The 19573-nt window shown below is 57.8% G+C and overlaps 1 protein-coding gene across 1 annotated transcript; it reads right to left on the reverse strand.

Moving 5' to 3' along the window:
- Window positions 1–1303: 1303 nt before the first annotated feature.
- On the reverse strand, window positions 1304–18870 carry TGME49_272155 (hypothetical protein; the record flags this gene model as incomplete). The annotated part of the gene is made up of 8 exons (XM_018781645.1): window positions 1304–2947; window positions 3453–4943; window positions 5517–12796; window positions 13092–13812; window positions 14292–14712; window positions 15455–16989; window positions 17480–17982; window positions 18609–18870. 8 exons carry the CDS (start codon window positions 18868–18870, stop codon window positions 1304–1306), a joined length of 13857 nt encoding a protein of 4618 aa, XP_018636681.1.
- Window positions 18871–19573: the final 703 nt, after the last annotated feature.

A 19573-nucleotide genomic window follows, 5' to 3' on the forward strand; every position in this document is an offset into this window, starting at 1 on the left:
GTGTATATGTGTAAACTGAATGCAGGGGGGGACAATCACCCATCATATCTATTTATATGTATATATGCTTATAAATACAAGCATATATATATATATATATATATATATATATTGGTTGGTTGATTCAGTGACAGAACCTGGCTGCAGATACGGTGGACGAATGCTTCTCCTGTGCCGTAAAACGCACTCGACCCGGAACCTGTTGAAAATTAATTTTTCAAGAATGCATGCATGCAAGCATGCCTACACTCGAGTGCACCCCGAGAGAAAAATTACCTAAATATTACTATGTGTAGAGGGAGACACAAACATATGTTTTCAAGAATACTGTACGTACAAATGTTTATATAAATATGTATAATTCTACGAAGACAGAAACATATCTGTGTATCTACAGCATGTCTGTATATACTTTGATATATGATTATATCCTTAGACATACACTGATGGATGTATAGGACGGAATCTCCTGTATACATCTGAGAGGGATAACGATGCGCGTCGAAAACCAAGAGAGCGGGGCATCCCCAAAACTCAGGTGAAGCGTTCGTTCAGAGAAGCGGAACCTTTGGATTCTCAATCTCAAATTCTCGATCCTGAAACGCCGACGCATGTGAAGGGACTCTGTTGCTCTTCAACGTAACTAGTTAAACTGTGGCGTTCTGAATTGTTCGTGCACATAGAATCACATATGTATCAACTAATACTGTCGAATATATATCTAGCTATCTATATATATATATATATATATGTACATCTATAGCTCTCTGTTGATAAATAGAGATACGAAAAATACAGTGAAGTACGCAGATACAAATATAGACATAGTAAAATTTGAGTAAACATAGACAGTAGTGGCGTATGATAGACATCTGTAGATGGGGAGAAAGGCAAAGACAGAGCGGAAGGCAGGTGGACGGATGAGGTATCTGAACCGTGTCTTTCTTCGTTCTCGAAAAGGCTGTGGAGACATCTCGAGAGCTCGAGGCGCCGAGGAGAATAACGATGTTTACAAGAAAGGGAAAAAGAGTTCTCAGCAAACGCCAAGCGCCAGTCGCTTTTCTCCAGTCCGCAGGAGACGGAAATTGACAAGACTGCGAGTGAGGGGAAAAGGCGCGAGAACATCTCTTGACAAATCTCGAAGTCGCTAACGCCCTTCGCGTCGCGCATGTCGAGGTCACAGGTTCGAATCTTTGCACCGTGGCTGGCTGATCGCACAGAATTCCTCTTCTCTTTGTTTTCTGTGCGACCCATGTCTCCACTCGATTCTCCCTCTTTCGTCATTGGACATTCCGAGTTGTCTTCAAATGTTTTCCATGACAGAAGAGACGAGATGCAACAGCGTTTCGTCTGTAGGATCCGCGTCTGAGTCTGCGCCCTGTTCCCCTCTTCGATCCGCGAGGGAACGGTGATCTTCTCTGTCGCTTTTGGAATCTTCTGCGCCTTCCCCTCCGTTTCTGCTTCGGCAAGCGAAAGTGTCAAAGGCGACGCGACAGGGGGAGAACGTTCGTTTTTCCGACGATGAGTTTGGATGCGACTCTGCGCTCTCAGAGAGCCGCGAGCGCCAGACACGAAGAGCCGCACAGAGAGTCGGCTTCTGCATCTTCTGAGCGCCGCCTGCGACGCGTCGATCGACACAGACGGTGGCCAGCAACAGCTCCAAGAGGGAACGAAGTCCTGCGCGCCAGAAGAGGAAATCTTCTTTCTCTCTCTTCTCCTTTCTCAGTCCTTCTCGCCCTGCTTGCGAAGCATGCAGATATGCAGTTCCACCCTCAAAGAAAAGTCGCCTCTGCTCTCTTCTGCTTCCCTTGTGTTCACCTTCTTCTTCTCCTCTCTCGCGTTCTCGCTCTTTCTCTTGGTCCAGCAACGCCGGGGAGAAGCGGTGCGACAAAAGGAACGCGGGGACAGTGAGGAAGGCTTTGGACGAAAGAAGAAGAAGCCGCGCAGACTTGCTGAGCGGCGAGGCGAAGGCAGCCGCAAAGGAGCCTCCGCCGACGCATGCAGCGAGGAAGGCGAGCAGGGCCGCGAGCGAAGCGAAGGAGAGCGAGGGAACGAGGAGCGCGCTCGCGAGCAGGTCGATGGTTTCGCGGATCTCCGCCTGCGTTGCGTAGTGACCCTTCGTGGCGAAGTCGAGTCGAGGCGACTGCATGCATCTGCTTGGCCATCCAGAGAGATCCCCCTGGCCCTGTGGATCCCGTACGACCTCGGCGAACACCGGGCCTCGGTCTCCACCGATGGAAAGGAGCGGAGACGCTGCAAACAGACACGAGAGGCTTCGGCAGTCCTCCGCGACGCCCCCCACCCCACAAATCGCTCGGAGACAGTGGAGACACCCCACGAGTCGGGCCTCAAACGCGGCGGTCGGCTCGGCGTGAGGGGCCGCGAGCCGAGGCGAGGAAGCCCCCGAGGCTCCCGCGGACGCGAGCGAAGAAACGCGAGGAGAGCGAGAATGGGCAGAAGCCGAGGCGTGGAGAGAACTCTGCTGGGGGAGAGCCGCGCGGACCTCGTGGACGAAGGCAGAAAGCAGAGCCTTAACGTGAGTGGCGAGCTGCGCAGCGAAGCCGAGGAGTTCCGTGCGTTTCTCACTCTTTGCCGAGACGCTGGCCGCGACGAGAAAGAAAAGAGTCGCAAGCGCGTCAGCGGGAAGCGGGGAGCCTGCGCGAGAGACACACAGGCCTCGCCTCTCTCCAGAGCCGTAACATCTGGAAGACGAAGAAGGGAGGAACAGAGCGTCGCGTCTCTCCAAAGCATCGAGCGACGCAGCGAGCAATGCGTCCAGAAGACCAGACTCATTCAGACGGCAGCGAAGAAGAACGTCTGGGGAGACGCCTGAGGAAGGCGCGGAGGACGAGAAGCTCGGCACAGGCGGACACGGCAGAGAGAAAAAGTCCGGAGAGGAAGACAGGGACTGGGGCCCAAGGAGACACCGCTGAAGAAAAACGAGCACCTGATGATGAGACAGGGGCACAGAGAAACAAGTGGAGACGCAGCGTTGCCGCCGGAGAAACAGCCAGGGAAGACCCACCCAATAGGAAGGAGAGAGCGGATGGAAAAAGTCGCGAGGAAAAGGAGTCAACGCGATCGAGGAAAGAACGAAGAACAGCGACACTGTCCCCACCAATACAGCATGGAACACACACCCAGAAAACAACTTCCCTTATGCATGAAGACTGTCTTCATTGACAACGACATAAATAATATATGTTTTCTTGTCCGCCGCCTATACGTGCGTCTATGTCCTCTTGTCTGCCTCTCTACATGCATGCATATACATATACATATATATATATATATACATATATATATATATATATTTATATCTAGGTGAACTTGTGTGATGGAGGGATTGAGATGCGCGAATGTAGATATGTGGGTTGTCTGTCCTTGTGTGACGAAGTCCGATGAGCATCGTTTCTGGCTTGTTTCCTAGCGGGAGCTGTCGGGAGCCTTACAACGCGCCTTAGATGGTCCTGGGTGGCAGCCAGCCGCCAGAGCGACTTGAGAGCTGCGATGGCGACGCCGAACGGGGCCGCGTCGCGTTCTCTCACTGCCTCTCTTAAGCCATTTTCCTTCTTTTTCCGTCCTTCGCTGGTGCAGACGAGGGCAAGAAGGAGGAGCAGGCGCGACAGCCTGCGTTCGACCAACTCCCCACAACTCGCTGAGCTCGTGATGTGCCTTCGAGTCGAGGAGACTGTCTCCTCGCGAGGCTCGCCGCGCCGCGCTTCCACAGAGGCCCGCGGCGGCGCCAGAGGAGCTCGAAGAAGAGAAGCTGCAAACCATTCTTCCAAGCCGGACCTTAGGCTTGATGTCTGCGGCGGTCTCTGTCGCGCAAGAAGCCGCTCCGACGCGTCGAAGTTGATGACCGCACGGGCTGTGGAACCGTGAGCGAGAAGCTCGATTTCTGCGAGGATTTGCATTGGCAGAAGGTGTCTCTGTTCGCGAGAGGAAAGCGTCTGTGCTGTCTCCTCGCCTCGCCGAGTCCCCGACGCGACGCACGCAGTCGCTGAGAAAACGGGGGAAGCCAAGGGAGTCCCGGCCTCCGTTTTCCTCTTTGCTCTCTCCTCAAAGGCCGGGAGGGGCAGACGCCAGGCGACAGCGAAGGCGACCGCCGGAGAGAAGAAGAAGAAGAGCGCAGTCGCCTCAAACAAGAGGTCTTCCAGCCTCTGGACTTCAAAATCTTCCTCACAGACTTCAAAGCAAAGCCGTTGCGTCTTCGTGTCTCCCTCGCAGAAACTGCGCCTCCGATTCACACCCCCTTTCGCGTCGGATGCAAGCGACAAAGAGTTGTTCTTTCTCCCTTCCAGTCGCCTGTCACCCTCTCCGGACAATGCCCGAGGAGACAGGGACGGTTTGGGCGACGAAAGGAAAGCAGCCGAGCGCGGCCGCGGAGGAGTGGAGACAGCGGAAGTTGCCCGCTGCATGCGAGGGCTATGGAGGCGAGGCGAAGGAGAGATTCGTCTCTCTTTTCTCTCCTGTGTCGCCGTGAAGGCCGAGACGCGAGACAGAGACATCCCCTGTCTCCCGGAAGTCGCATGGCTGGCGCAGAGCTCCGAGGAAACTGACGTCCTCCCCCTCTCCCCACACACGAGCGGTGTCCACTTAGAAGACGGAAGGAGAGCGCGAGCACAGAGATCAGCTAGGGAGTGAGTGGAGAGATGGCAAACGAGGAGAACAGAGAGGCGGTAGAAGAGGGCCGTGCAGGTCCGCGAGGACGGCTGGGGAAGTGCATGCGACGTCGTAGTCGAAGAGCTGGAGGCGTCGTTCGAAAGAAAAAGAAGAAAAGTAATCAAAGCCACCACTGCGGAGAGAGCAGAAGGGGAGAGGACGCGGCCGAGCCCCAGATGGGGCGACCCTGAAGAGGACTGCGTGAGCGGTGTGAGAGGCGAGACGCCCGTCGGCGCGGAGGCAGGAGACGCCGGTCGTTCCTCCAGCGAGGATCCATCCTGAAGCGAAGAAGAAAGAAGGGACGACGTGGAAAATCCAACAAAACGACAAGTCCAGTGAATGACAACAAAGAAATGCCAAGAAAGAAAGCGCTGTCAGCGACGCGAAACAGATCGAAAAAAAAATGAACACGCAGCGCCTTACTCGCGGCCCATAACAAGCTCACTCTATGTACGCGTATAAAATATACATCAACGCATACATACACACATATAAATAAATATATATATATATATATATATATACAGTCAGTATGTATTAGCGCATATCGTATATATATATATATATGTATATACATATATATATATTTACATACAGACATATAGCGAATCCACTTGAAGCGAGAAAAACCAGCTTTACACTTGTTAACTACATGGCTCTACAGGGACCTCGAGAGAGACCGAGCTACAAGCAGACAAATGCAGATACTTAGAATATATACAGATGTATATACATATATATATATATATATATATATAGGCAGTATGTATGTACGTATGTGTTCGGCCTGACGTCACTCGCTTTGGCATCGGGTATTTTTCCGAGGCGATTTTTGTATTTTCGATGCTTACTTGGATGCAGAAGAGCAGAAACATCCAGAGGCCGTCGGCGGCCCAGAGGTTAATGCGCGCCGCGTCTCTGGCGAGGCGAGCAGCCGCGGGGTCGGGGGAGGGACGAGACCCGAGACAAGCCCTACGGGCGCCGAGGAGACACTTGTCCAGGAGTTGTGAAGCGGCGGCAGGAAGGTGCAAGCGCTCCCGCGGATAGAGGAGCCCAAGGAGCCTCAGAAGAAGCACAGAAGTCGCTTGCGACATCTGAAGCGCGGTCGATGCCCTAAGGCGCGTAGCGGCGTCGCAGAAGCAGGAAGCGACAAAGGAGACAGGAGACCCCTCCTGGTCCTTCGTTTCGGTGCTCGAGTCTCGTCTGCTTCCTCGGGAAGGCGGCAAACGAGCACAAACGCGACAAGGCCCCCACGGACTTCCGGACTCGCTTTCGAGCCTGAGCTCCGTTTTTCCAGTGCGGCCGCTCTCGGCCAGGTGGTGCCGGGAGCGCCGCAGCGCCCCACAGCAAGTCCGAGCGAGTACGGTGTCTCCGTTTCGAGACTCGCGGGCGTCTACCTGGCAACTGCGGACGCCCTCCCTCAAAACCGCTTCAACGAGAAGACGCACATGGGCAAGAAGAGGCGACTCCACGCAGACGACCGCGAAGGTCTCGGGGTCCAGTTCAGCGGCTCTGAGGGCTACAGCCAGCGACTCAAGGCCCACCGTGAGGGCGAGGGAAGAGTCGCGGCTGTCTCTGCACCTTTCTGCTGGGACGTCGCCTCTTCTTCTCGGCAGTTCGCCGTCCTGATGCCGATTCCTCAACTGCTTGCAAACATTCCCTTCTGCTCGTTCCTCACCTCGTTCTGGCTGGAGTCCCTGGGGCCGCCATTTCTCCAGGTCCCTGTCGTCGGGTGAATGGCGCGCCACCCGGGTCTGGAACGAAGCTCGAGAAGGGCGCTCTGTTTCGCTCTCGTCTCCGCCATTTGGATCGCACCCCGAGCCTAAAGTGGTGACCGAAAAGGAGTCTTGATGGAAGGCGGCCTCCTCAGGATTCAAAGCCGCGACGAGGCCACCCCACACACCCCACAAAGTCGCCGGGTGTCTCCTTGCGGGGCCCTCGCCGAGAGCGGGAGGCGGTGTCTCCTGCGCCCTACAGCGGTCGGCGGCGCGCGGCGAGGAGACACTGGCTCCCGGCAGAAGCTGCGCGAGACAGGGGGCGGGAGACAAAGAGAGGGCCAAGCGAAGGAGACGTACTCCTGCCAGCTGGGCCTCCAAGGGAGTTCGATGAGAGAGTTTGAGGCGGCGGGGAAACGGGGCAGGAACGACGAATGGAAGAAACCAGGGCAGGACATGTCCGAGAAAACGGGGACTGCAAAGCCAGCGGCAGATCGAGCGAAGACGAAATTCGAGACCTCGCCATGCGGCTTCTTCTTCGCTTCTGTCGTCAGGAAAAGTAGTTTCGAGAACGTTGTCTGTGTCGCATCGCCTGCTTGATGAAGCGTCGCTACTGGGAATAGGCAACGGCCGGGCGCCTCCCTGACCGCCTCTCGATGGAGGGCGCCGACCTCTCTCTCTCCCTCGAGAACTCTCGTCTTCAAGCCATGCGCTATCTCGTCTCCCGCCAAGGAGGCTCCAGGGGTCTCCGCCACCCGCCAGGAGCTGGTCGTCCGACAAAGCAACTGTCGCATGCAGTCGGAGATTCTCGTCTTCTGTGTGGCTTCCCGCACTGAGAGCGAGAGAACGGAAGGTCTCCAGAATCGTGCAGAGGAAGAAAGCAGCCGCGACCGACTCTGCGAGACACTCAGGGCACCGAGAACAAAAGCCAGCAGGCAGGGGCCTCCCTGGGCCTCGTGGGGCATCCCGCGGGTCACTTGGAGCCTGTTCGGACGCGTTGGACTCCAGGGCAAGAGTCGCCGCGGCCGCCGCATCCCCGCCAGCTCCTGGCTCAGGGGCTGCGAGCCTCGCCACCGCCTCTGCACTCCGCCAGAGCAGCGCTGCCCACGCGCGAGGCGGCAGCGAGGCCAGCAGAAGGCCGGGAACTCCAGAAGCGTCACAGCTCGCCGGGGAAGGACTTGCCTCTTGCGTCGACAGTCGCGAAAGGCTGTACGCAGAGTCTGTCTCCCCGAAGGAAAAAGGCGGCCGGGGAACAACGGCGAGCAGGAGATACCAGGCGGCTTGCCGGACGTCTGGCGAGCTGTCGGCTACCCAGTAACTCGCTGCATGAAGCCACAAAGAGAAAACGTTTCGCGCAGCGAGCTGGGGACTCGTCTGGCCCCCTCTGCATGCAGATGTATCCAAAGGAAGGACCACAGCCGCAGCCAGGACCAGGGCCTGACAGACGGGCTTCTTCCCCTGAAGCGGCGCAACGCGAAGGGAAGGCAAGGCGCCCGAGGCCGCGGCACGCGACGGCGCAAAGTGAGACGGCGCCCCCCCTTCACTCTGTAAGCAATCTGCCTTTTCGGCTTTCTCCAAGAGCAAAAGAAGCTCTTTCTCGAGCTGACGTCGAGATGCAGGAAGCCACAAGAGGCCCGGCGACCAGCCGACGTCTCCGTCGTCGTGGGAGACTCGGGTGGAGTCGCCTTTACCCCACAGTCGCGAGGCCCTGCGCCCCCGCGCCTCGCCTTCTGAGCAGTGTTGGGTCCGTCTCGCCTCGAGAAGCGGCCCCCGTGCATGCAGAGCTTCCACGCATGCAATTCCCCCCCTGCCTCGAGACGAGGAGGCAAAGGGCCGGAAGAGGCCCTCCGCCAGGTCCAGGGCGCGGCGCCGAAGGGTGGAGAGGTCCTCAGAGATCCTCAGCAAGTCGGCGAGGAGGCGGAGGACATCCACAGCGTGGAACCAGGAGCAGAGACAGAAGCTGCATGCAAGGCTTGCCGGTTCGGACGCGGGTCTGGGACGGCGATTTCGAGGCTTCCAGCGTCTCGAAGCTTGCTGACATTCCGCAAGCTCCGCGCTGCAGCCGCCGTGGAAGCTGCGGCCTGCGAGGAACGGCAGGAAGCGGAGAAGAAACTCGAGGCAGGCAAGAAGGAGGTCCAACTCTCGCACGAAGCTCGCAACGCTTCCTGAGCGCTCTTGGCATCCATACACCTGCGAGGGTGAAGCCTGCGACCCGTCCCAGTCTCCGCGCTGTGTTTCGCGTTCGCCGTCTCGAGAGGCCAACGCAGAAGGTCGAATCGACGTGAGGGTGTCGTCTCCGCTTTCAGGGAGGCGACAAACTTCATCCTGACCCCAGAGGTCACCGGCGGAGGAGGCGCAATCTGCGTCCAAGATGCTGGCTAGCTGAGCGGCGAGTTTCGCGACAAAAGGCAGAATGTGATGGCTAGCAACCTCCCCGAGCCGCGCCAAGCCCGTCTGCAGAGCCGGAGGCGTTGTCTCTTGCTCACAACGGCGCAGAAGCCGCTCTGCCCATGCGGTTTGTTCTTCTCCTTCAGCCTCGCTTCCCCGGACCTCCCTTGCCGTCTCTGCTGTTCTGCCGGTCCCCACAGCTCGTCCGCTCTCTCCCCGTCTCCCCCAGCTGTCTCCGCGGAGGGCCTCGCCTCCCGCGAGGGCGCGCAGGAGCATCTCCGCGGCCCTCACGGCTTCCAGAAATGGCACATCTGAGGGATGCGGCAGGGCGCAGGAGCTGGGAGGCGGGGGAGGATTCGCCGCGCCGCTCGTCTCCCCTTCGGTTGGAGAGGCTCCAGACTGGCTCCTGGCAGGGCGTCGACGTTCTCCGCCGCCCACCGACGCCGGCGCGGCTCTGAGAGGCGGCGGCCGACGCAGGTGAAGCAGCAGGAGCGAAAAGTAGTGGGTATGGGGATCGACGAGGAGTTGCGCGACGCGTGGTGTCAGGAGGAGACTGGAACGCGAGAGCCCAACAACGGGGAGGACTGGAGCCGAAGAACCAAGGGAAGACGCAGAGGCAGAAAGAGAGGCGAGGCTCGAGGACGCGGAGGGGACGCCACCGAAGAGCGCTGGGCGTATGATGTCCTCGCCAGGCGACTCCGAGCGAGAGAGAGAGGCCAGAGAAGCGGCGATCTCCGGCAAACGGAGACTCTGGAACGGCGGCTGCCGAGCAAGAAAAAACTCCTCGGGGCCAGAGAGCGACGCATTCTGCATGTCACACAGGAACCTGACAAGCTCGGGAGAGGCCCACGGAGGCACCTGTGCAGAAAGAGAGAGCGCGTCGCTCCCTTCAAACACCGGCGAAGAGTTCGGCAGCTCAGAACGCGCAAAGCCTGACGCAACAATTTCTGAAAAAAACAAGCCAGCGTCCTCGCTGCCTGTCTGCATCTCGTCCTCTCTCTCTCTCGAGTACTTTGCGAGTTCTGCCTCCTCTCTCTCTGTCTCCTCGTCCTCTCGCTCCTCGTCATCCGTTCCCTGGCGCCGTCTCCTCAAGGGCCGCAGGTGAGGAGACAACAGGAGCGAACAGAACGGGGCGAGATGGCTCCACGAGTCTCCCAGGAGGCCGAACGCGAGGTCTGGAGGCCGGGCGTCCCAGAAGGAGACGCTCGCGAGCCGCAGTTGCACTTGCTGCAGGGGCAGAGGAAAAAGGTAAGTCGCCGTCGCCCAACAGGGGACGAGGAGCCGCATATGCTTGTCTCCTGCGTCTCCAGGAACGCCGTGGACCACCGCCGAAGCGGCCGCCGAAGCCGCCGCGAGTGACTCCTCGGCGTCGTCCCTCCGGAGGCAGCGAGCGAGGCCAGGCTCGAGGGGACAGCGTCGCGAGGAGACGAGGAAGGTGCAGAAGGGAGAGAAGAGGAGCCGAGCGACCAGCTGGAAGGCGAAGCAACAGAGGGCGGGAGCGGGGAGAAGGACGAGAGACGCCAAGATTCCAGAAGCCACCAACTCGCGCTCCAAGAGTGTGTGAACCTGTGCAGAAGAGACTTCCGTCGCTGGGAGAAGGTGGAGCGGAAGCGCGAAGAAACGAAGCAACTCCGACAAGAGGCTGAGGGCGAGAGGCTCCGCAGCCGGGGGCTCTCTGTCTTCGAAGGCTTCGATACACACGGAGAAAAAGAGAGACAGCAAGGCAGGAAGCAGTTGAAGAGAAGGCGCAGAAGATTCCGAAGCCGGCGCATGATGCGTTCCGCAGACAAATGGCCCGGGGATCTCTTGATCGCCACCCAGGCATGCAGTTGCCCCAAATGGGAAGCAGGGACTTCGCACCGCTTCGGCGCTGTGAGACGAGGCAGAGGATTCGCTTCGACTGGCTGCCTCTTGGAAGAAAGCAGGAGACGAGAAGAAGGCGATGGCCGCTCGCGGGCAGGAGACAAGAAAAACGCTCAACGCCCGGAGAGACTGCGTCTTTGTCTTCCAGTCGAGCTTGCGGTTCAGCAAAGCCACACGCAGCATGTCCACCTCGTCCTGTCTCCACTCGAGGTTTCTGACGAAGAACGCCTGCATTTCTTCTCGGCCCCGCGAGTGCCAGAACGCCGCCGCAGTCCCCAGAGGGTCGAGAGCAGGAGGCGCAGGCCGTTCTCTGCGAGCTTCCTCCTCTCCAGACTCGGCTACCGAGCCGCCTGCGAGTCCGGCCGGCGTCCGTGGACCTCTCTCGGCCTCGTTGAGGCCTCGGCAGGCCGCGGACGCTACGGCGACCGTCGCCCACCAGGCGGAACGAGAGGCGGGAGAGCCGGGTGCGAGACTCGTCGGAGACCGAGAGAGACGAAGGACGTTGAGCAGAAGCGCTTGCGCCCCGTCGCTCCTCACTGATGCGTCTACCGAAAAGAGGCGACGAAGGAGCTGAGACAGAGAGCACCAAGATGCGAGACCGCCCGCCGCGGAAGAGGAAGAAGAGCTGCGAGAGAGGAGAGGAGGGAGGAGAGAAGGATCCCACAGGTCGATGAAGTCGAGAGCGCAGAGAGCCTCGCCTGAGACAGGCCGCCTGGAGGCGTCGGCGTCTCCTTCAGAAGAGAGACCCGCAAGGTGAAGAAGAAGAGGAATAAGGCTTCGAGTAAGGAACGCACGAGCTTCTTCCTGGCCAGAGACACACAGCTCGTATACAAAGTCTGGAGCGAGAAGGAGACCGAGAAGGTCCGCGCGAGAGCCTGGGCGTCGACCCAAGGGCGGCGTGGAAGAGTCAGAGACGCAGGCCATGTCCAAGAGAGAACGAACAAGACGAGGGACTCCAGGATTCGGACAAGCCAGCAGCGATAAGAGAGCAAACAACCGCAGTGGCTTCGGGCGTCCTGAGCCAAGCGAATAGGAAGCAGAAGACGAAGCGGAAGAACATGTGCCACCCAACAACGCTGAGGAGACAACATTTGCAACGAGAGAGAAAAGGAGCTCCGAGAGAAGGTCGCGAGTGACATTCCCTCGGCTGTCCGAGGTTCCTCGTTCTCCCCGTGTGGGGCGTTGCAGGATTGTCATCGATGGTGTACAACTCCCCTGCAGAAGGCGTCTTCTCTCTTGCTGAGTCGGATCGCGAGGGGATCCGAGGAGGAGCAAATAAAGAGGAAAAAGAGCGGCGTCGCCTGGACAAGAAAACGCGGACCGATCGCACCCAGAAGCTAACGCGTCGAGCTCTTGAGACCGCTGCGAAGGCCGGCAGACAGAACATTGCTCCGTATCTCTTGCCCGACCTGAGTCGCAGGTTTTCGAACCAAAGCCAAGGGCCTCGCCCCCTGATGCCGCACCCTCTCCTGCGCTGTCACCAGGCCTCGCATATCGTCCCAGAGAGGCCGCAAAGGTTTCCAGGAAATCCGCGCAGTTGACAGTTTCGTTTCGCTGATCTGAACTTTCTGTTGAGGATTCTGCAGGTTGCTGCGAGAACGGGAATCTCTCCCTCTGTTCTCGCGCTTCTTCGTCGCTTCTCGCTCCTTGGGCTTCTCTACGAGACACGCACTCCAGCGCATGGACCTCTCGCGAGCGCGAGGCGAAACGAAGAAGAGCCAGAAGGGCGTCCAGGAGAAGCAGGCCTTCAAGAACTGCGTAGCCGAGGGCAAAGCCTCTTTCTGCCGCTGTCTGCACTGAAATTCCGAACTTGCAGTTCAGGCCTCCGGGCGCAGGGTGGCGAGACGAGTCGGCCTCAGTTCCCCGCTGCAAGCGCCGCGGTGGAGCTCCAGCGAAGGCGCGCGGGGCGACGGGGCCTGAGGAGACAGGCGCAGCGTCTGGCGGCGGCAGGAAAGTTCTGCGGAGGATGGAGCTCTCTCCCCCGCGGGGAGCGCGCAAGACGAGAGGCTCGAGGAGGAGAGGAAGAAGACGAGGACGACAAAAGAGCAAGTTGGACTTGAAGAGGAAAAAGACGAGAAGCGGAAGAAGGCGCGTTTCGTGGAGCCACACGAAGCGAAGGGGCGGAGACACCCACCGAAGCGTTAAAAGGAAGATGTCCAAAAACGCTGAAAACAGACAGGACGCGGAAGGGAGAGAACAAACGAGAAACGCCGGTGAGGGGAGAGAGCGAAGCCGCACACAAACCTCAGAGACAGACAGGCGACGCAGAGATGCATAAGAAGAAATAGACGAAGCCAGCAGAGACCGACTGAGACACGCAGAAGGAACAGAAAAGCGCGGGAGAACAGAGGGAGAAGAACGCCACGGTAGTGGCCAGAAACAGATCCCAGACCCGCCAGGGGGGAGGAAGAAGAGAAAAAAGAATGTGAAACGAAGGACAGGAGGAAACGGAGCACTTGCCATCTTGTTCAGGTGTCAGAGGAGTTGCGGTAGACGTTGCGACGAGCTCGTCTACAGAGATGAGGCCGCGGTCGATCGTCCACTCTCTCCCGAGAGACGCCCCTGTCTCTGTGCGACCGCGGAGACACGGAGCGAGCTGAAGCAGGCGGTGTGTCTCTTCTCGCAGCTTCTTCCCCACACTCTCGCCCTCCCAAGCTGTCTCGGCTGTGCGCGCCTCCACTCGTGGGCCACCGCTTCCACGCATGTTGTCTCCACTCTGATCTGAAGACGAGAAATCGAGAGCAGCTCGAGGGAAGTAAAATGTCACTCCCGCAAACAGCTGCCTTCCGACGACCAGCGCCTCCTCGAGAGACAGACTGAAACTGCCTGCAGAGCCGACAGAATCGCCGAGCGACGCGGGCGACGTAGGCCTCCCCTCTTGATCGAGATCCGCTTGGATGCGGAGAGAGAGAACTTGCATGCAGAGCGAGAGAAGCGAACGAAGCTCGGGAAGCGCTGAAGGCTCCCACAAACCGTATTGGAAGGCGCTGGACAGAAGCGACAGAATCAGCGAACGAGGAGGAAGCCTCCCTCGACACCCGCATCCCGCAGAGGAAAAAAACGGCGTCAGTTCTTGGGCGAAAGAGGAGTCGAAGGTCGCAGCCGTAGAGACACCTGAAGCACGCGAGAGAGGCTCTGCGCGAGGGAAGGAGAAGCCGGAAGAGACGGCGACGCACAGGGCCTGGGGAACCAAAACAGGGGAGGGCAGCGTTGTGTCTTGAAGTTTTTTCGCGTTGGGAGAGAGATCGAAGACCGCAGACGTTGGAAAGAGGGAGGCAAACACAGACACATGCGTCTCTGTCGTTCTGCACCCCGCGCAGAGTCACGGAGCCTCCCGGAATGTTTTTCAGAGAGAGACAGAGAGAGAGACTCGACTACAGTTCAGACCACAAAGATCGGCAAAGACCATCACCTCTGTCCACGTACAGACGCATATGCATGGATGGATGCTGAGGAGCAAGAAGAGAATGAGACAGCGGAGAGGCAGGGAACGAAAGGATGCAAAAGGGACTCAGGAAGCGTTGTCGCGCGTAGGACTGGAACGAGCAGTGGAGGGGAGACGACGGCGCCTCGGCAACAGACGCGGCGGCAGACAAACAAAACGAAAAGTGAGGTAGTAGATTGAAGAAGAATGGGCAAGAAACGCGCTGCCCTTGTTACCTCTCTCAGGCTCTGGAGAGTTCCAAGCGCCACTCGAAGAAGCGCGAGAAGAAGCTCGACGTCTTGTTCGCTCCGGCGCCAACATCTGTGGGCCCACCCCGCGGCCTGTCTGTCCCCCTCGCCCCCCGAACACGGAGACACTGGAGACAGTCCGCCCCACAGGCCTGTGCGTTTCTCGTGCGAACTCTTCAGGGCCTCGCAAAGGGCCTCCGTTAGACAGAAAGACGCGAGAGAAACCTCCTCTCGCTCTCGCGCGCATGTCAAGGCCGCGGCAGAAGCAGCAGCGCGTCGTTGGAGGCAAAAGGACTGGAGAATGAAGAGCCGCGCGACAGGGTGGAAATCGGGGAGGACATCCGTAGGCAGACAGGAGGCGAGGCGGATGATGTCCTCCGGTCGCAGATCGCGAGAGCGAAACGCTTCGCTGAAACAGCAGAGAGAAGACAGAACACAGAGGTACCGTCCGAGAAATCAGTGCTCAAGCGAAACCGGCGAAACGGCAGGGGTCCGAAGAGAAACGCAGCTGAGAGCCGAAAGATGCCAAGGAAGCGCGAAACAATTCTCGTAGTAAAACTCCCCTCAGCTCCAGCACACACATGCATGAGTAAATTGGCCTCCTCCGACCTAGGTCAAACGACAACCCCAGACGCCGCGGACAGAGTGCAAGCAAAGAAGCCATATGTTTCTTCAGACATGCATTTTTATAGATGGAGACATGTGCCTGAGCAAGGCAACGCATGCACACATAAGCAGCTCTACATATATATATATATATATGTATATATTCATATTTCTATAAATATATCGATCTTTATACATATGTATATATATATATATATATATATATATATGTATATATATATATATATATGTATATATATATATGTATATATTCATATTTCTATAAATATATCGATCTTTATACATATGTATATATATATATATATGTATATATATATATGTATAAATATATGTATATATATATATATATATATGTATATATATATATATATATGTATATGAGTACATGTGGGACAGCAGTGACCCAGATGTCATGCAGTGTGTCTCAGCCGACCTTACAACATGCATTGGACTGCGACTGAGTTTGCCATTTCAGAAACCGACACTGAGACTCCCTCAGGTCCTCCTGTCTCGGTTTCTCTTACCACACACTCTGAATCAAACGCGCATCGGAGGGATGAATTCGTGACAGGTCTCCTGCTCCGACAGAGCCCAGAACGTCACTGGCGACTCCGAACTCGCCTCCTCGCGCTTCTCCTTCGCGAGCTTCGTGTCTCTCCAGCTTCTCCCCTGCCAGCGACAGATCACCTCTGCATCCCTTCTCGGTTTGCCACTGTCCTTCTCTCGTCGTCTCCCGCTCTTCTCCTTGCGAGAGCTGCTGCTGCCAGCGCGTCTCCACAGAGAAGTCAGCTGGAGGGCGCCCTGCGAGCGAAGCAGCAAACCGAACACCGGAACGACAGGCCGCAGGAGGCACATGCAAACGATCCTCTCGTTGCTCGGCCATATGCCGTGGAGAACCGAGAGACGGAACGAAAGCACCGTCGTCTCCCTCACGGAGCGCGGACTCAGGCTCCTGGCGAGCTGCACCGCTTCCGGTGTATGTACACCAGACCTCCCGGGAGTGCGTGGCTGGGCAGGTTCGTCCGTCTGTCGCTCGGCTTCCCTCCGGGACTTCGCCATCGAGTTCGCCTTTCTGGCGAGCGCCCGCGGAACCAGTAGGGGCAGCAGCAAGCTGAGAAAACGAAGTTCCAGCTTGCAGAACGATGGGGGTTGCGACCCAGGAGGCGCTCGAGGAAAATGAGGAAGTCGGAGAAACGGCTGGCCCGCGAGCAACGGGGGGCCGATCTCCGGAACCTGTCTCTCTCGGAGATGTCGGGACTGACGCATGCGGAGAGACAAGCGGAGAAGCCAGGATCCGCGGGTCATGCACGATCGCCGGGACCACAGTTCGACCGGGAGAGGAGTGAAGAAGAAACGCATCTCCACGGCCGCCTCCGATCTGCACCTTCTCCGCTCTCCCGTCTTCTCTTCCTTCTTTGGGCTGTCCAAGCGCGAGGCCGGCAGAGATACGCAGTCTCGTCCGGTGGGCGCTGCGAGCCTCTTCACCCAGGCGGCACGAGTGCGAGCCTCCATCTCGAGAAGAAGAAACGGGAGATGTCGGAGAAGGAAACGAAGGAGACACCGAAAGCTGCGAGGCAGTGGTAAAGAGAGGTGCATGAGGTTCCAAATCTTTGGAGACACTGTGTCCCAGAGGGCCAGCTGACGGCTGCGGTACTCGAGACAACGCCTCTGTCTCCTTTCGCGCGAGGCCAGATGAGGAAGAAGGGGGATCAGATGAAGAGACAAAAGGCCGGTGGAGCGGAGCCGCTGCTGCGGGGTCGCGCCAAGAGGTGGAGGAGACACCTTGCGACGGAGACGCTTGGCTCTGAAGCGTTTGGGAGAAGGCCTGTCTCCGCGGAGAAGGAGCAGGAGACAGCGTCAGGAGGATTTGTAGGGCCTCGTTAATTGCAGATGCCAGAGCAGGCGAGGCGTTGCCTGGTGTCTCCGCGCCAGAGCGGAAGGACGAGAGCGACGCCAAAGGGCCTGCGTCCCCGGTTCGAGCGGAGAGTCCGGAGAGGAGACAGTTGAGATGCGGCACCATACCGGCGGCGTGGAAGGCGGCAATATACTGATGGTCGCTCTGAAGGCCGGAGCATAAGCAGAGAGGAAAAAGGAAAAACTGGAGAGAAGGCGAGATCCTGGGATGCCCAGCAAGAGCACAAACGTCACGAGAAAGACGCAGGCGACGTCTCCACAGGAAGGTTGGGAACAGAGGCAACCGAGCATGCAGGACGAATCTACAGAGAACTTCTCAGAGAACAAGAAGCGAACGAGACGGGGAAACGCAGGCGACAAGCAGACGCGCAGGTGAGGCGCGTATGGGGATGGCGCGATGGCGCTCGCGAAGAGAAAAGCGATTTGCATCCAGAGATGAGGGGCAGAACAGGGGGAGGGAACACGATATGCGAGACAGAGATCCCCGCAGCGGCGGAGACAAAGACGCCACTCGAAAAAGAATGAGACGTAGTGTACGAACGAAGGCTTTTCGACCTGCACCTTATTCGTCTCTCTCCGTATTTCTTTGGAGTTTCCTTTCCTTCTTCTTGCTCCTGATACTTTCTTCTCCTCACCTCACACAGAGACTTGAGGAGTTGCAGGCCTTGAAGAAGAGCGACAGCTTCGTCTTCCTCGGTCGTCTGTCTCCTGTGGGTCTCCTGCGTGAGTTCTCTCTGCCTCGCCTCTGCGCCTTCTCCACACCGTCGCACCAGAGAAACGAGCGCCTCAGCCAGCGCAGCGTGCAGCTGTAGCGAAGAACAAACTGGAGAGCCGCAGAGAGAGACCTCGACTTCCTCCGTCTCCCTTGATTGGACACAGGGGGGCTTCCCTCTCGTCTCCGCCAGTTCTTCTTCCAGACAACCTCCTTCGCCGTGACGCAGAAGGCGATTCAACCGATTTCTCTCATTCTCCTCTTCCCCGCCAGAGGCCTCAGACGAGGGCACCCGAGAGCGCGGCGGCTTGCAGCGCAGAGACCTCGAGGGCGGACAGCGACACAAACGCCCCGTCGCCTCGTACAGCCGAAACTTTGCCGCCAATCCACAGACAGCGCGTCTGCATGCAGCGAGCCTTCCTGTCTCTGAAAAAACAAACGCGAAACGTGCGCCTTCAGTTTCACTGTGAGTCTATTAAGGTGAAGAGAACAGGTGCATGGCACATCGAAACGACTGCAAGCCAGAGACCTGAGAACCTCGGCAGCGTTCTAGGAACACAAGACAGACGATAGGGAGAGCGACGGAGGGAAGCAAGCTGCAGAGTCGGCTGAACAGTTGAGATTCACCAGGAGACAATCGCAAGAAGGAACGACGGAGGATGCGTAGGAAGACAGAATCCCTCTCCTTGTTCTCTGCTTGGCGCGGCAAGCCGGAAAGGCTGGAATCCTCGGGGTGAAGATGGCGCAGAAAGAAAACTGTTTGCACTGGAGACTTTCGAAGTCTGTTTTCCCCTCTGTTCGCCTTCGTTGCATGATTCCATATCTCGTACGCGTTCACAAAACTGTGCTTGTGATGTGTGGACATGAGATGTCGACAGAGCCAAGGTCCTTTGCTGGAGAAACAGGAAAGAGGTGGAAGGCGTTGCGTCAGGATACAGCCTAGTGCATCTGGCTCCAAGCGTCGGTACAGACGACAGTCGCGAGGAGAGGTGAGAAAGAGGAGACAGCAATGAAAACGACTTGCTCGGCGAGTTCAGAGATACCTTGCTCACCAACGGTACGAACAAGTTCCATCAGTCTCTCGGTCTCCTCCACGACTCCTGCGGGGGGCGCGCCAGCAACGGCCTTTGAATCCCCAGAGGGCCGCGGAGGCCAGGCTCCGCCGCCTCTTGGAGCTCCACAGGCGAGGCCGGAAGAGACTTGTGCGGCTGCGGCGAGACCGAAGGCCTGGCTGAGCCTTTGGGACTCGGAAGGAGGCTGTTCGCCATGGCGCGCCGTCGGAGACGGAGTCGTAGAACTGAGGGACTGAAGCATGTCAGGAAGGCGAAAGGAGACGAGAGAGAGACAGAAGAGCGACTCTACGCTAGACCTTCCGCGACTGCATCGGCGCGGAGCGTCTCCCGGCGTTGCTGAAGAAGGTTTTTTGGAAGCATGATGCCTCGACGAAGAGGAGAGACGCACGAGGCAGAGCGACGCAGGCTGGAGAAGCTCAAGGGGAGGCGAAAAGAGAGAAGCGAAGAAAGATGATCGGGAACGAAGAGAGTGGAACAACGGTGCAGCCCGACGCCGTTGCCGCGAAGAAACGAAGCAAGTGGAGAGAACAGAGAAGGAGAGAGGAAGGAGGAGAGAGGAAGGAGGAGAGAGGGAACTCGGGAGGCGAAGCAGGGAGAGAACGACGGAGTCGAGGACTGCCGCAGCGAAGTGAAACAAGGGAGCCGCAGATGCGTTTGTCGCTGGAGAGAGCATGCAGTCGCCAAGACAGGAGATGACCTCTCCGACGCGACACAGCGAATCTCACACGGCGAAAAGAGAGACGCTTCCCTGCCGTGACGTTGTGTCTGAGCGGGGATCCGAGAATGCTAGCGGAAAAAAGCCTGCGCTGCCTAAAGGATATAGGTCGAAAACCTGTCCCCTTTTTCCTCTCCGTTAACGGGGCCTTGTCTCGCGAGATTGTCTTTATACGCAGTCAACTCGAGCGCGGCTGCTCGGTTCGACAGGGAGAAGCTGACGAGACCTG

This window comes from Toxoplasma gondii, chromosome VIII (assembly GCF_000006565.2).
Source record: "Toxoplasma gondii ME49 chromosome VIII, whole genome shotgun sequence".
NCBI lineage: Eukaryota > Apicomplexa > Conoidasida > Eucoccidiorida > Sarcocystidae > Toxoplasma > Toxoplasma gondii.